Source organism: Zootoca vivipara, chromosome 5, assembly GCF_963506605.1.
Source record: "Zootoca vivipara chromosome 5, rZooViv1.1, whole genome shotgun sequence".
Taxonomy (NCBI): Eukaryota; Metazoa; Chordata; class Lepidosauria; order Squamata; family Lacertidae; genus Zootoca; species Zootoca vivipara.
In genome coordinates this window covers 87733798-87750128 of record NC_083280.1, presented here as the reverse complement: position 1 = coordinate 87750128, position 16331 = coordinate 87733798, and the positions used below count along the sequence as shown (strand labels likewise).

Sequence of the window (16331 nt, the reverse complement as noted above, 5' to 3'; positions counted from 1 at the left end):
GCCACTGAAAGCACCTCCCAAAACCTTTTACTTCTGTAGCATTTAACTGTGCAACCATCATGAGAAGTAGGGAAATTACTTTAAGAGATAAAGTAGAGGTTCTCAAGGGATTCATTATTATTATTATTATTATTATTATTATTATTATTATTAATTTACTTGAAACATGTCTGACACCAGTGACCCTGCCGAGAAAACTGATTTTTAATGTGGGGTGGTTGGAGCTATTGCCCTAGACTGTCTGCTAAAAACATTCCTCCAGCATTTAAGTTTGTTCGCATGCCAGCCACCTGACTTTCGCAAGCATTGGGTGCTCACGAACGCCAGCAAAGTAACTGGGAAATGCAGCTGCTTTGCTCTTCTTCTTTTTTTGAAAGGCAGCTGTTTTATATTTTAGGGAGCTAAGTTTAGCCTGCAAATTTGGAATGCTGGTCTTTAAATGGAAGGTGAGAGCTCGCTTCATTCCTTTGCTCATTCCACCGCCGTGATCGAGAGCCTGGGAATCTCCCGCTCAGTGGAATGCCCCGCTTTGTAGTGTTTTTGCACGCCAAACATATTATAGTTTGCCCATGAGTTGAGACAAGTGACCCAGCTCCCCCAAAAGACATTGGTGGGCTGGTGCTGATGCAACTTCTCAGCCTCTAAAAATCATGATCTTGCTCATTTCCTCTTCTCCCCTTCCTTCCCTTGTCAGAGTTAACCAGGGCTCAGCATGGAGAAAGGGCTCAGTATCTCTGACTTGTTTCATCCTCAAAGGAAGCTCTGCAGTTGAGATTATGCCCCTCGGCGTTTATGTGGCATGTGCTCTTGTTCCGTAGGAGGTCAAAAGAACATTTCTAATTACTGATAATAGGGTTGCAAAGCTCATTGTGGTCAGCAGGCCGCTCCCTTTTTAAAAATAAAATTCTGACAAGTCCAGACGAGGACTATTTGTTTTTTTCTGAATAAGGGAATGCGTAGCATGCCACTTTGGGCATTCTTCTTGCCAGAAACTGCTCCAAAGGGTCTTGTCTGAAGTGGTTCATTCCTGCATTGCAGGGCGTTGCAATCGATGACCCACAGGGTCCCTTCCAACTCCACAATTCTATGATTCTTTGGTTTATGTCTCTGTGAATTTAAAGTTGCAGTGGAGGGAATAATGTCCCTTAAGGAAGGAATTCTGCTCTTAACAGTGGATAAGATTAGTCAGTGTGGTGTAGGGGTTTTTCTACAAAAAGAGGTGCCGAAACTCGCCATGAATGGCTCCCTTGTTTTCTCAGAATGGGAATGGCAGCCACCTGAGAGGTGCCAGAACTGAGTTCTGGCATGTTCCGGCTGGGAAAAAAGTCCTGGCCAAAGTATGTCTGTTGTTGTTGTTGTTTAGTCATTTAGTCGTGTCCGACTCTTCGTGACCGCACGGACCAGAGCACGCCAGGCACTCCTGTCTTCCACTGCCTCCCGCAGTTTGGTCAAACTCATGTTCGTAGCTTCGAGAACACTGTCCAACCATCTCGTCCTCTGTCATCCCCTTCTCCTTGTGCCCTCCATCTTTCCCAACATCAGGGTCTTTTCCAGGGAGTCTTCTCTTCTCATGAGGTGGCCATAGGGTTGTAGTGGGGATTAAATGAGGAGGAGAACTATGTACACCAGAGGTTTTCAACCTTTTTGGGTCCATGGCTCCCTTGACCAACTACCTTCTTTCTGCGGCACCTCTGTGGGGCTCAGGAGCCCAGTTATGCTACCCCTTGCCTGCAGAGCTGGCGGCCCCTCACCCCTTTTCGAATGCCCTCCCTTGTGGAGGGTTCCCTCAGCCTCCTCTCCCCTCTCCTTGCGGTCCTCTGGGCAGCTGCCACTGCCACCCCAGTGGCAGTGAGCTACCCCCCCCCACCCCACAAGGGCCTGGGAAGCACCCCCTGGCCAGCCCCAGAGGCACCACTCGCCTGGGGAGCTTGTAGCCAGGGCTGCTGCAACAAACAGCCACACAAGCCTTTGGGAGGCCAGACACAAGAGGGCATCAGAGGAGGAAAGGAAGGGGAAGGGAAAGAGGCCCATGTTGCCCACGGCACCCTCCCTGACCATCATTCAAGGCACCCCAGGGTGCCAGGGCACACTGGTCGAAAACCACTGACTTACACCACCTGGAGCTCCGTGGAGGAAAGGTGGGATGGAAACGTAATAAACAAGCAAGCAAAAATGCCCTCTTCAGAGTTATTTGTTGAGAAACAAAAAACATACAGTGGTGCCTCGCTTAACAAATGCCCTGCTTATCGAAATTTCCGCTTAACGAAAGGATTTTTCGAGCGGAGCTTGCCTCGCTAGACGAATTCGTTTTATGAAAAATTCATCTAGCGAATCACGGTTTCCCATAGGAATGCATTGAAATTCAATTAATGCGTTCCTATGGGCAAAAAAAAATTCGAAAAAAATTAAAAGCATTCCTATGGGATTCGCTAGACGAATTTTTTGTTATAAGAAAAGACCCGTGGAACGAATTAAATTCGTCTAGCGAGGCACCACTGTATTTGCATACTTGGAATGATCCATATTTGCGATGGAATGAGCAATAGTGGAAAGATTCACATCCATGATCTGCAAATGGACCTGCCTCTTCACTTAATGTACCTTGCAAGGTTGTTGTTAAGGAAACAATGCACATGGCCCACAGTTCCTTGAGGAAACCTGGCATATAAACAAGTAGATTGCGTAAAACTGCTGGTGCAAGTCTTGCCAAGTTAAATTTCCCACTCTGAAAATGAGCCTTGGAGACAGTGTACTAAAGCACTTCAGTATAAATCTTGCTTATTTCTGGAGACTTCCAACATTTCCCAGACACACGGAATGTCTGCTGTGACTTTGCCTAAGTGCGGCATGCTGTGCCTACTCCTGAAAACAGTTTGTAAGCGAAAAAATAAACCCCCCAAAACCCTGGGTTTGGGGGAATTCCAAGTTACGGAATTGTGCAGAACAAGATAAATGTCTTAAAACTACGAAATACTGTAACAAGTGTGGAGAATTCTAGCGTTAACCACCAGACGCTCTATTTTGCAGAACTGAATCAAAAATATGGTCGCCGCTGGTTACAGAGGAAGGGAAAACCAATCCGTACAAGATGAACCTGGCATCCCAGCCACAGGTGAGTAACACGAACGAAGCTCTGTTTCTTTTCCGCCAGACTCTGCCCGCTGCAGGTATGGATTGAAATGTGTTGATGCAGCATAAATGACATCTCATATAGCTTCTGCTTGTGTTTTATTCTAAAGGCACAGGTGCGCTCACTGTGTGTCACACGTTTGGCATCACACATGCATGCCTAGTATAGGCTGAGGAGAAAAGTCAGTTGTGGAGGGTGGAGGAAAGAGTATCATGAATTGTACATTGGATCTAAAACGCCTTGTCTCCCCCCCAAAAAACGGCTCCCAGACGATCAAAACCCGGAAGTGAGTGTTCCAGTTTTCGAACGATTTTCGGAAGCTGAATGTCTGTTGCGGCTTCCTGCAGCCAATCAAAAGACACGCTTTGGTCTCCGAACATTTTGGAAGTAGAGTGTATTTCTGGAACGGATTCTGTTCGACTGTAGATGTATTTTAATCTGGCCATCGGGAATTGTGTTTGGGCGGGAATGCCTTTAATGTATGGGGGAAATCCCATATCAGAAGTGGCGTTTGGCGGCAATTTCCCGGGGGGGGGGGGAGAGAAAGCTATAAAACCTAATTTTTTTGCGATTTGCACAACAACATTGCCCCCTTCCCTCTCAAGAAAGCTCAACAACTTTGCCTTTTAAAAGCTCAATAACATTTCGGTCCAGGTTTTCTATGAAATGTGGAAAGCCTAGTCAAAACAGTAGGCCGTTCCAGACGGGGCCACGCTCCACAATTTAGCCTCTAGAAAAGTGGTTGGCAGGACATACAGCACTAGGAAGTAATACATAATTAAGTTGAGGTTTCTCTCCTCTAGATTTTAGTGATGACCAGTAGCATAATATATCGGGGAGCAGGAGATTGTGGGGAGGGTGAGGTTCTGCATCTGAGCAGTGCAGAATTGTGGAATTTAGATTCACGTGGGAATACATGATTGCCTGTGAATGTGGATGTTTGGGTGGCTTCTCTCAATCTCAGCCACAACCACTTTCTTTCGGCCTCATCTGCTACTGGCATGCAGTTATTGGAAGGAACAAAGGCCTTGAGTTCAGAAAGGTTCTCTAGCCCAACCCCCTGGGCCGCAACCACGTGGCCTTTTTTTTTTTTGTTTCCCCACCTCTGCAACACTCCACCGGGAACTCATAGGCACGAAGCTGTCTTCTGCACATGAGCGCGACACCCGCCTCAACGGCCACGCCATTCTTAAGTACAAAGTTAAGTACAGTGGTAGCTCGCAAGACGAATGCCCTGCAAGACGAATTTTTCGCAAGACGAATGCGATCTGATGGTGACAGGCAAGACGAATTCATTTTGTGAACAATTCGCCTTGCGAATCGCGGTTTCCCATAGGAACGCATTGACATTTAATCAATGCGTTCCTCTGGGCAAAAAAGAAAAAAGAAATTTCAATGCATTCCTACGGGAAACCGCGATTCGCAATATGAATTTTTCACAAAAAACGAATTGGCTCGCAGAACGGATTAAATTCGTTTTTGCGAGGCACCACGGTACAAAGTGGAGATGGCTTGAGTTTTCTGGTCGGATTGAAGCTGGCCTGAGGGCGGCGGAGAAACGCATCGAACCACAGGATTTGTCAACGAAACGGTGAGATCGCTGGGGATGGCGGCTAACGCCGTGTGAATGTACCTTCAGTGCGCTGGATGGTGGAGTAAGCGCTCGTGTGAACATACCCCTTTTTGTGCGTGTGTGCCCTGCATCTTAATGAAAGGAAATCCAGAAAATAGAATTGAGCTGCTTGCCCCAGGGTAAATCGCCGAGTCCCTCTCCGTACCTCTGCCCTGCCCCAGAGCCGTACATTTCTTTGCCAGACTGATGTCATGGCTGCATTGAAGCGGGCCGCCGGTTGTCCCGAGGCTTTTTCCTTCAAAGCGCTCCCTGTCACATCCTCTGGGGATGAGGTCATTGCGGCTGTTTTGTGTAGCTATTCCCATAGAAACCAGGGAATGGAAGGCTGTCGAAACTGGGCGTGTGCCTTGACATTTGATAAGACCGCGGTAGGCCTCTCGCCAAGACCTCTGAGTCGAGAGGTGAACGGCGGCATAGCAGTTTCCTGTCTGAAATGCCCGGTGGCCTCGTCTGGCTTCATATTCGTCATTGTTCCTGGATCGTTTTTGTCTTTTGCATCGATGCAAACGCCCGGTAAACACGGAAAGGGAAGTTGTGGAAAGCTAATCAGGCAGGTTTCCCCTCCCCACGCAAGAAGCTGGGTTAACTTTCCCCCCCTTTCACTCACATTTCAGAGCATTTAAAACTTCCCAACCAGATGCCATTTGGAAGACAAAATTAAGACACTGCCGTGGCCTCCTTTAATTTCCCTTTCTTTTCCAATCTCTTATCTCTGTGTCTCCTTTAAAAAAAAAAAGAGCTGCAAATATTTGGGACTATTAGGAGGTCGGACCAATTGCTTGGGCACAGCAACCGATTCATGCAGATCATATCGATTTGCTCATAAGTCATTTCAGTGCTCAGCATTTGTTCAGCGCAGCTTCTAAATCTTCGAAGCATTTCATTCCGTTTTGTTGAAATCCTTACAACGACTCTGCAAGGCTGGAGAAGGTGGTTGACCCTTATCGCAGAGGGGGGGAGTGGAGGTTTGAGGTTAAGAAAATGAGGCGTGTCTTTGAGACCTTTTAGTGAGCTTCAAAGTCAGATGCAAGATTTCAAATCGGGGCCTTGCCAATTTCTCGCTCCCTCATTCTGTTGCTAACTATACCCTTCATTTTCACGTCACTTTTAATTTGTATACAGTGCCGTCTTTCTATATTGCTATGCCCAAGGCGATTTACAGGCTGAAGAAATGGCAAAATAGACAGCAAAGATCACACACACACAGTAACAATCTGATCCAATACAACAACAACAAAGTCACAATAGCTTTAAAATAAACAACTTGCATCAAATAAAGCAGTATTCAATAGTTCATTAGAATATAATAGTAAACAGTAAAATTAAACATCAGAACATAATAATTAAACAATTTACACTTATGCATTACAATAAAGAATTACTGAACTATAATAAATAAAAACAATGGCAAGTCACAATGCATAAAATATTTACAAAACATTCAAAGCCATGTAAAAGGATCAAATTGAGAAACAAGGGAACGCAGCTTGTAAAAGCATTTTTTAAAATACCAGATATCACCAAGGTACACACATGAAAACTGTGGTTTATTTCATTGTGGAAACTTCATAAGGTTCTAAGGATGGATTTATTAAACAGAGGTTGGAAGGCTGTTTTGTCATGAATGCTTTAGCTGAGATTCCTGCATTGCAGGCGGTTGGACGAGAGGATCCTCGGGATCTATTCCAGTTCTACGATTCTATGATTATGAATTTTATCCCAGGTAAAATGGCCTGTGGGTTGAGGCCATCTTCTGAAGCCCTGCTCGGAAGAAGTTGTGGCATAAGTCCCACCACAGTTACGAATTGCCTTCCTGACGGAGGTTAGACTTTCCCCCCACATGCCTGTCATTCTACCTTGCCTTTAATGGCTTTGAATTTGAAACGGGATATTTTTAAGCTGCTCGACCTGGCTTTTTATTGTTTATTTTCGGTTTAGGTTTCTCCTCGCGAAGGCTGAAAGGTGTGCTGTAAAAAACGTCTTGCCTTTTAAAAATAAATAAAGGAGGCCACAGCTTTGCAATATTGAATGAGACCATAATATTAAATCATTCCGAAAGCAATATTTGTGTTGGGTAGTTTGTTCAGCGGAATTGCATCGTATCTGGATCTTGACTGAGGCATTTGACTTTTTAAAAAAAGGTAGATAATTAGCAAGAGTCTTCAAGCAACGTGAGGGAAATTGCACAATTAGAATTATTTGCCCACGCATCCTGTCCTGCTCTGCATGTGAACATAATGGAGGAAAGCCCAGCCAAGTGTGAGGCAAGCGTTTTTTGTGGAAGGCCAACAATGAGTGGTGGGGCTGGCTGGGGATTCATCAGTCCCTGGGCAGACTCAGCCTCTCCCCACCCCTAGAATGACCCATCTCAAGAGTTTTCTGAGGAGGGTGAAAGGTTGTTTTCTGCTGCTCCAGAGAAGCAGACGCTGAGCAGTGGATTCAAACTACAAGAAAGAAGATTCCACCTAAACATTAGGAAGAACTTCCTGACAGTAAGAGCTGTTTGACAGTGGAATTTGCTGCCAAGGAGTGTGGTGGAGTCTCCTTCTTTGGAGGTCTTTAAGCGGAGGCTTGACAGCCATCTGTCAGGCATGCTTTGATGGCGTTTCCTGCTTGGCAGGAGGTTGGACTGGATGGCCCTTGTGGTCTCTTCCAACTCTATGATTCTATGAAATATAGCCCCTGGAAGCTCTGGTCGAGAAAGATTCTCCCCTCCAGACTTACAGTGTTTCTCCAAAAATAAGACACCGTCTTATATTTATTTTTCTTCAAAAAACCACACTACGGCTTATTTTCAGGGGATGTCTTATTTTTTTCCTCCTCCTCCTCCTGATGCGGCTGGCATTGCTGCTGCGCCTATCACTATGTCTTATTTTCGGGGTATGGCTTATATTCCTTGAATGCCTAAAAATCCTGCTACAGCTTATTTTATGGCTACGTCTTATTTTCGGAGAAACAGGGTATATGATTGCCCTCCTTTTTGTAGAATTTTACAGCCATCTTGCCCCAAATCTAGACGTTCCGTTTTGGCAACTGCAACCTTGGTTGAAGGCAGCTAATGTCCACCCCGTCCCCAAATATATTTCCCCCCCTTTGCAGACCGACCTTGTTTTTTGCCAATTCCTTGAACAGCCGAGGGACTGCTGCTTTATCACCCGCACGCCAAACGCATCTGATTGTTCCCTCTGCTCCCTTGCATGCAGGATATAAGGCACATAGGAAGTGCACATAACCGAAGCGCTATGCCCTTCACTGCCGCCACCGCTGCTTCCGGCACCTCCCCCAAGGTCATCACTGCCCAGTACAATAGCCCAGCGGGCCTGTACTCCTCGGAAAACATACAGACCTTCAACGACGCCGTGGGGTCCAAGTCCGCTCAGGGCGACCAGGAGCCCAGCAAAAAGTAAGTGGCTCCCCGGTTTTGCACAAGGCACCACACAAGGGGAGACCCGGCCTCTACTGTAGATGCACGGAGTGAGTGTGTTTATGCTGTGTAACGCACCTCAAGACTTCTTTTCTTTCAGGTTGCCCACTCGGCTGGCGTGTGCCCAACACGCCAGTTCTTCCAACGCGACGACGAAAAACTAATGACCTTTCTGTTCTTTGATTCCCCAGCTGCCTGGGCCGTTTCAGCGCGCTTTCAGTATGACGTATGAGCCTTTAAAATTGCCTCCCCACTCGCTCAGGTGCCCGTTGCTTCTATTACGAGAATAATTGTGGCTTTTTTGATCTTCCCTGCGAAATGGGACGGTCTAGCAGAGGGAGCGCAAGTAAAGAATCTCTCTTTTCGACGGAAGGGTTTTGTGGTCCTGAAAGTAACATCCTTTTTGGGGGGGTGGGGGGTGGGTTGAAGGGCTGAGAAACTTTTCTTAGATGTTTGAATTTCCAAGGTTCCCCTGAGAGCTTTACAGCAAACAGAAGTGCCACCTTAGTAGGAGAAAACGCAAGTAAGAAGCGGCATTTCAGCTGGAGGCAGAAATGCTTCTGTGCACCAGTTATTGGGGTCCATAGGAGGGGAGGGATCTTTTATTTGATCTGGTTGGCCACTGTGTGTCCTGGACTGATGAGCCTTTGGTCTGATCCAGCAGGCTCTTCTTAGAGGTTCTACATCAGGCATCCCCAAACTGTGGCCCTCCAGATGTTTTGGCCTACAACTCCCATGATCCCTAGCTAACAGGACCAGTCATCAGGGATGATGGGAATTGTAGTCCAAAACATCTGGAGGGCCGAAGTTTGGGGATGCCTGTTCTACATCATCGTGGTTCCTATACACTTTACCATTGCTGGCCCATGATATTTTGCTTCCTGAAGTGGAACCAAAATGCCCCGTCCTGGCTAAGGCTAGGACTTTTTTCTTTTTAAGTGCAGAGATTTGCATTATTCTGGCAGCAATTCCCGCCTTCATCTACCCTTCCCTCATGAAGCGGGTCCCCACATTTTAGTACAGCGGCACCTCAGTTTTCGAACGTTTCCAAGTCAAACATTTCAGTTTTCGAACACCGAAAACCCGGAAGTAAATGCGTCGGTTTTTCGAACGCTTTTCGGAAGTCAGAAGTGCCATGCAGCTTTCCGTATTGAGTTTTCCAGGAATAAATGCTTCCGGAAGTAAATGCTTTGGTTTTTCGAATGTCTTGGAAGTCGAATGGTCTTCTGGAATGGATTACCTCGAAAACCGAGGTACTGCTGTAATAAGATCCACCAGTAGAATATTGTGTCTGTTCCTGACCATTCCTTAAGGGCCTCATACCCTCCCTAACCTGGAAATTATTTCCCCCCAGCATTTTATGAGATCCAAATAGCCCAAGTCTTATCAGTGTGGTAACTCATCCAGATGCTCTTGGAGAAGGAATCCCTGTGGAGCAAGGTGCTGTTGAAATCAGGTAGATCCCTGGTCCCTTCCTTACAACATGAGTATATTCTGCTTTGCCACCCATCTTGACTCCTCTTTGCCTAGCAAATTCCTAATGGATGAAGGGAGTGCTCCCTCCCTGTCTGTTAGCACATACATAACTGTATGTAAGACTTAGCATAGGTGCATCAATCCACAGTCATTCATATGAAGGGCTCATCCTGACTTCCATTTGTGCTGTGATTTCTACAGTAAAGGTTCAGGATTTCCAGACAGGGACCGAGTAGGGTTTTTGTTTTGTTCTGCCACTTTCCCCGGAATTTGAACAAATGTCAGTCAGGTTTTCTGCAGAATGTTTGTTCCAATTCAGTGCTAAACAGCGAGTTTCCCTGGGGGGGAAACAGCAGGACCAGAAAACAGGCTCGGACCTTTGCTTAGAAATCTCGCCACAAACAGTGTTGCATATTGTGTGGAACTGTCTAAGTCAGGCTTCCTCAAACTCGGTCCTCCAGATGTTTTTGGCCTCCAACTCCCATGATCCCTAGCTAGCAGGACCAGTGGTCAGGGATGATGGGAATTGTAGTCTCAAAACATCTGGAGGGCCGAGTTTGAGGAAGCCTGATCTAAGCAGTCTTTCCCAAACCTGGGTCTCCAGCTGATTTTGGACTACAGTTCCCCTCATCCCTGACCACTGGTCCTGGTAGCTAGGGATCATGGGAGTTGTAGTCCCGAGAGAGCCGGAGACCCAAGTTTGGGAAACCCTGGTCTAAATGAAGCTGGTTTAGGGTTGCAATTGATGCTGTAATTAATTTATGTCCTTTCTTCCCCACCTCCGTGGCAAATTATCACCCCGAACGTACCCCATCCTTTTTAACGCCCTCCTTTCGTGACCAGTCCTTTGTCACCTGCTGGCGGGTTCAAGGCTCCTTTTGCATCGGTCTATAACCCACTACAGGCCTCTTCCTCCTCCTCCCCTTTGCGAAGGAGGCACAGCACCTCGTCCATCCCCAGCCAAATCCGAGTGGGCCCCGAACAGCTCAAGGAAGTTGCTCAGATCTGCCCCAGCAGCCCTGTGGAAGTGGACGTGCCGGGACTCAAAGTGCGGCACGTACAGTTTAACTCTCCTTTGCAGCTCTATTCACAGAAAAACATCCTGGATTCTTTGCAGGGGCAGATCTCTTATGTTAGCCCCACCTTCCCCAGGTAAATTCGCCTGCCTCACACGCTGTTGAATTACTGTCCCTGTGCACATTCATTTTCCGCATCCTTTTGTGTGCATCCATCGCTCACTCAACGCATTCGATTGTTGCAAAAAAGTCTTGTGATGGATGCATCTGGGGTGCATTCTGAAGTAACGTTTTGGAGCTTCCAGTCAGTGGAGGGTGCTCACTGTGGTGTAAATATGCTGGATTCGGGCATGCTTCTCTAATATTCTTTTTTTGGGGTGGGGGGGGTTGTGTTAATCCTTCACACCCCTGTTCATCGGGGATCACCTTATCCCTCCATCACAATATCATGGTATTTATTAAATTCCTATATGGCCCTTCATCCGTGGATCACAGGGTGGCGTACAATATCTGACGAAGTGTGCATGCACACAAAAGCTCATACCAAAATAAAAACTTAGTTGGTCTTTAAGGTGCTACTGAAGGATTTTTTTTATTTTGTTTCGACTCAGACCAACACGGCTACCTACCTGTAACAAAAAGACACAACATGGTAGCAAGCAAAAACAATACCACCCTCAGTATGGGGAGCCTCTCAACATGCAAATGTGGTTTCTTGTGCTTGAAGCTAAAGCATAGTAGATAAGAAAAGGAGAGAGCAAGGCCTGGATCGGGGAGAAATTTGAGCATGCAAATTACCTGTGTATGGGCCCGGGGAAAATGCTTTGGGGAGGATGACGATGTTACCTTGGAATTGCCCCTTGATGCATGGAGCCTGTCTCAGTAGCCTTTCCCAATTGCTCGTCCCCCCCCCCCCGCCTGTCGTGCATGGTTCAGGTTGGTCAAACACGGCTTTATTCACACAAGCAGGAAGGATCTGTTCCATGGAATGTGTTGGATTTTGAACACCATTGCTGGCGAGTTGTGACCACTCTAAATGCTTTTTGCACATGCCCTGTGTGGTTGCCCATTAGCTACAAACAGGCCAGTTCCACTTAAGTGTTACAAATACAGTAAGCAGGCATTGTAAGAGACAATCGGGCCATTAAAGAAGCGACGATGGAATAGAGAGATGGTAGAAAAGCTGTAGATATTCCAAATGCTGTAGAAACCTCTCTCTTTCTAACGCCCTAGAAATTTCAGAAATCCTCCCGTTTATATGTGGAGCCCAACGAGCAAGAAACAGAATAGCCTCGATCTACAGTTTGTAGAATCAGGTGCCTTTGCTCAGCCCAGTTTGGAAGCAAGATGAGCTGGGAGAAATATTGCAAGCTGTTGAGCAGGCTTCCTCAAACTTGGCCCTCCAGATGTTTTTGGCCCACAACTCCCATGATCCCTCCCTAGCTAGCAGGACCAGTGGTCAGGGATGATGGGAATTGTAGTCTCCAAACATCTGGAGGGCCGAGGTTGAGCAAGAAGGTATTGTGGCGTGGGAGAGAAAGATGCTTTTCTCTGCCATGGGTGCTTTAGTTGAGATTCTGCAATGCAATGCAGAATATAGCTTGCAAGCCTATACTGTAATTCTCACTCATATGCCTATTGATGGTAAAAAAAATTCACTATACAGCCCAAACATGTGTCTGGTTTTGACCTGGAGGTTTAATTTTTGTGCTTTTGCACATTGTTCATGTTCATGACTGCAAATTAGTTAGGGATTGCTTTTAGAGACTGTAATTAGTTAGGGATTGCTAATGATAGTTCTGAAGGGAAGGAATTGGTGCTGGGTCATCAATGGAGCACTGGATGAGGTTTTGAAGGTACACCATGCAAGTTAAAACAAAATGTGATTGAACCTCTTCGGATTTAACATATTGTGGTTTCTGTATCATGTTTTAAAGCAGTAGCTTGTCTTTTCCATGTTTTATCTTGGGTGAAATGGTTATATTTTTAACTTAAACAGCACCCCCATCTTAGGCCCACTTGATATTCGTGCAATGCGCCCGATGTGCATTATTTCTGGCTCCTCTGCCCTAGTGAAAAGGCATCTGAATAGGAAAATAAGGGGTCCTTCTTTGTGCCTTCTGGAAGGAGACAGACATCTTTGCAAGGCAAAATGGAATGTCTGAATTGCCTCATAGACCTGGTTCAAATGTAGTTCATCACTCGACGAACATGAAGCAAGTCATCGCAGGTCAAACCCTATCGCTCTTGTGTTGTCTGAAGCGCAGATGTTTTCCCCATGAAGTCTGTTACATGTTCAGCCACAGCCCCGTCAAGTGATATGCATGAATTGGCTCTTGTTTCTTTTGTCTGTGTCTCTCACAAACAGCAAGTCTCATGGATCCAGTGTGTGGGCAGCCGGTTGGGCACACTTATTCATGTTCATTATGTTGTGCTCATCTGCAATCGTGCAGCTTTAAGCCAGTCTTCTGTTTTGTGAATTGCCTGCTCGCCTGGGGCGAGTAGCAGCGGCTGCCTGGGAAAATCTGATTAGCAAACGTCACCTGTCTCTTGCAGAGTGTGTAGCTTTCTCCCTTGCAGCCAAGAGGGGGATTTTCAGCCCATCGATAACCTTCTTGTTAAAATAAAAGTGCTAAAAATAATTCGGGGGGGGGGGGCAAGTAACATAAGATTGGTGTGAGTGCACACTTAAAAGGGGAAATACCAAGAAACTACTGTTTAGGAGGCAATGGCTGGCTTTCCCTGCATTCAGTTGTAGATTTAATCTCACTGCCGCTTGTTTGTGCAAAGACACTTTCCGTCTCTAGTTGTTTCACAGCTGTTAGCAGAACTCCCAACACTTCATTCACTAAAGGTGTTTCCTTCCATTTTCCCTCAGCTTGGACCAACTTAACCAGCCTGCCGGTAACTTAGTGATTGACAGGGACTCTGAGGTCTACAAAATGCTGCAGGAGAACCAAGATTCTGCAGAGCCGCCTCGACAATCCACCTCATTCTTGGTGCTCCAAGAAATTTTAGAATCTGAAGAAAAAGGTAAAGGGGTGTGTGTGTGTGCGTGCGCTGGTTTTTAAGAAACAAGGACTGTTAAGCTCAAACACTTGGCTGGAAATACAGAGGGAGTAAGAAGCAGCATTTGATCTTCATGACCCTTGCTCTAAACCAGCTCCCCTGTGGGACGCGCACGTTGCAAAGTTACATTGATGTTCTTAAAAATAGCAGCTGTGAGGAGGGAAATCAGGGGCTAGAGGGCAGGGAGAGGGTTTAATCTTTCCACACAGTAGTCCTGGGGGAAATTGCCTTCCCCTCGACCCCCAAGAAACTGTAATTTTGTCTCGGGAGGGAAGCTCCTTTTTATCATGCTCATCAAACCACATTCCTTATAGGGATTATAAGGGAGTGCATTAGACTTCTTATGGGAAACAGTTCTCAGCTAAGTCGTTCTGGGTACTTAAAATGAAGGGAAGCTGTTGAATGTGGGATAGATGCAAGATTGTCTGGTTTGGTGGGAGAAGCAGAGCTGGGAAGTCAGGGTCAAAACTGCGTAGTGGAAATTCACCAAAATCTGCACTTCCGACATGGGCTGCCATACATCTGGATTTTCCTGGACATTTCGGCAATTTCCACCCAGACACTGTTTACAAGGGCCAAATACAGTGGTGCCTTGACTTATGAATTTAATCCATTCCGAAGGCACCTTCGTAGGTTGAAAAATTTGCAAGTCGAAAAGCGCCACTGGAAACGCGATTTCCCATAGGAATGCATTGGAAACGGAAAAAATCCTAAGTTGAAGCAACCCCATCTAAAAATTCATAAGTCGAAAAAACCCTATCTAAAACCGCCGCGGTTTCAGTTTGGATGTCGAGAAATTCATAAGCGTGCGGCCATTTGCCCCATTCGTAAGTCAAAAAATTGTACCGGCTACATTTGAAAAATTCCAGACGTATGGCAACCCAATACAAAACCAAAACACCCTTATCTGCAATAGTATTCCTGTTGTAACCTATGCAACATTGCAGCCCTTCAAAACCATTGCCAAAAGCCACAGAGGTGGACTTCAGTTTTTAAAATTTCAGCAACACCTTGTGTGAGCCCAAAATTTCATTGGACATGTGTGGGTTTTTTTACTTCAACATGGCGCCAGAGAAAGATCTCCAATGATACTGTTTTATTTCCTCAGCAGAAGCCACGGCCTGTATTGTTGCCGTGATTTTATACTCAAGACCGTTCTCCTAATCCATAATAATGCTGGTTGTTTTAAAATATTTACAGATCCCAATAAGCCTTCCGGATTCCGAAGTGTGAAAGCACCAACAACCAAAGTCGCGGCATCGATTGGAAATTCCCAGAAGCTTCCTGTCTGTGATAAGTGTGGATCTGGCATTGTGTGAGTAGCAGCACAAGCAGTCATTGGAAACTTTGCGTCACAGAGAGGCTGTAGTTTTACAGAAGACTTTTCAGTTTTGAGAAAATGGTTAAGGGAGGGTTGTGGTGGAAGTTTTAGTATCAAGTAGCATGCGAATGTGTAATCATGAACTAAACAGCAGCCAAATACCGTATCAACTGGGTCTTAAAGCAATATGAACTGGCCATTATTCAGCACTCACGATTGTAGCCTATTCATGCGATCTATGGAAAGCAGGGTCAATTGGCGATGTAAACATCATTACCATATGCCTATTTCACTATATTAAATAGCCCTCCCGTTCAGGTGTTTTTTCTCTTTGCATGGAAGCAAACCAATGAAGGGGAGTGTGGAGTGCATCGCCAACCCCTGGTCTCCCAAATTTGTATCACATTTACAGCCCTCCATGAGGGCAGAGGTCTGCAGTCGAGAGCTTCCTCTGCTCGAGAAGGCTGCCTTTCCCTCTGGTAGGTCTGTGGCGGCAGATTTTAATATTTTTAAATTCTTGCGCGTTACTAAATACGCACCCCTATGGTGTATTTGCCAGCACCTCTTCCAATACTTTCAAAATCTGCATGGTAGCAAATGTGCCATGCCGCTGTGGTGGTGGCAGCAAAACATTGGGCAATTAAATTTTCCCATCAGGTGCTTCAGTGCTGAGTTGATGTAATATTTGCTATATTAATTGTAATATTAATATTTGTGTCCTGCTTTTCCAACAAATGTTGGCGGAGCCGCATCTGCTAAATTTACTTTTTCTCTTTCTTGAGAAGTAGTTGCGTGTTTGGTCCCACATGGGTCATGGCGACAGAGTGGCCACCGGACCCATATAACGCTGGTCCTAAAGGATCCACACTGGCTCCCAGTATGTTTCCGAGCACAGTTCAAAGCATGGGTGCTGACCTTTAAAGCCCTAAATGGCTTTTGCCCAGTATACCTGAAGCAGCACCTCCACCCCCATTGTCTAGCCCCGGACACTGAGGTCCAACTCCGAGGGCCTTCTGGCGGTTCCCTCCCTGCGAGAAGCGAGGCTACAGGGAACCAGGCAGAGGGCCGTCTCGGTGGTGGCACCCTCCCTTCAGAAGTCAAGATGAGTAACTGTAGAACAGGGGTCCCCAAACTAAGGCCCGGGGGCAAGATGCGGCCCAATCGCCTTCTAAATCCGGCCCGCAGACAGTCCTGGAATCAGCATTTTTTACATGAGTAGAATGTGTCCTTTTATTTAAAATGCATCTCTGGGTTATTTGTGG

The 16331-nt window shown here is 46.2% G+C and overlaps 1 protein-coding gene across 2 annotated transcripts in view; it reads left to right on the top strand.

Annotated features, from left to right (window-relative positions):
• Window positions 1-16331, top strand: part of PDLIM1 (PDZ and LIM domain 1) — a 32897-nt gene that overhangs the window by 15593 nt on the left and 973 nt on the right. Inside the window, exons 3-7 of one of the 2 annotated variants that reach the window (XM_035137847.2) lie at window positions 3028-3112; window positions 8379-8449; window positions 10507-10815; window positions 13558-13712; window positions 14949-15063. In XM_035137847.2, the coding sequence (XP_034993738.1) occupies window positions 3028-3112; window positions 8379-8449; window positions 10507-10815; window positions 13558-13712; window positions 14949-15063 (735 nt within the window). Of the gene's footprint in view, window positions 1-3027; window positions 3113-7966; window positions 8167-8378; window positions 8450-10506; window positions 10816-13557; window positions 13713-14948; window positions 15064-16331 lie in introns of both variants that reach the window. The other variant, XM_035137848.2, reaches the window with a different exon arrangement.